This window comes from Trypanosoma equiperdum (genome assembly GCF_001457755.1).
Source record: "Trypanosoma equiperdum strain OVI genome assembly, contig: ctg_686, whole genome shotgun sequence".
NCBI classification, from domain to species: Eukaryota; Euglenozoa; class Kinetoplastea; order Trypanosomatida; family Trypanosomatidae; genus Trypanosoma; species Trypanosoma equiperdum.
This window is the reverse complement of record NW_027124627.1, coordinates 301-930: the sequence shown is the minus strand read 5'-3', so window position 1 is coordinate 930 and position 630 is coordinate 301. Positions and strand designations below refer to the sequence as shown.

The 630-nt window shown below is 44.9% G+C and overlaps 1 pseudogene across 1 annotated transcript in view; it reads right to left on the bottom strand.

Annotated features, from left to right (window-relative positions):
- Positions 1-344: 344 nt before the first annotated feature.
- TEOVI_000318500:pseudogene overlaps positions 345-630 on the bottom strand; it is a 570-nt pseudogene continuing 284 nt past the window's right edge. The window contains 3 exon segments of the mRNA in view: positions 345-386; positions 389-568; positions 570-630. The exon segment at positions 570-630 is cut by the window's right edge and continues 284 nt beyond it. Coding sequence covers positions 345-386; positions 389-568; positions 570-630 — 283 coding nt within the window.

Genomic DNA, 630 nt, shown 5'->3' with positions numbered 1-630 from the left:
CGTTTAATGTGAATCCGCGCCTGATAAGGTTGGGGGAAAATTTCCTTCCAAGGAAAATTGCGCGCATTGATATCAAGCTAACGAAAAAGAATGGGATTGATACATGTGGTGCCGCACGGATTTGTTTTTTCCATTTCCCCCATCATGAAAATATAGGGGTTGGGTAAAGAAAAAAATAATATCCGTATCCTTGGCAGTACGCTGAGTCCAAACGCCGGAATGAAGACATCTTAGAAGCGGGGAAAAAATTATGGGAAGTTCAGTGGAGACGATCAAAATGAGTAAGGGTGTGGAACCTTGCAGGAGCGGAAATTGGGGGAACAGAGGGGGAAAATTTTAGGTGAGAGGCACGCGCCATCGAAAACACTGATATTCAATTGGTATATTTTGCAACGACACATACGGAAGGCAGAGGGAAGATGTGGGAGCAAATTACTACCAACTGAACGTGGAAGCAATGAGAAATACGGCGGGGTTTACAAAATGGACTGTGTTCAATCTTCAGGAACAACATACCGGCTGTGAGTGCGTGGTGTTTCAGGGCGGTCGAGGAAAGTGAAACATATCCCTAACTTCCGATGAAGCAAGAGGCATCGATGGATATCACAAAGTTTCAAATAGGAGGCCGAG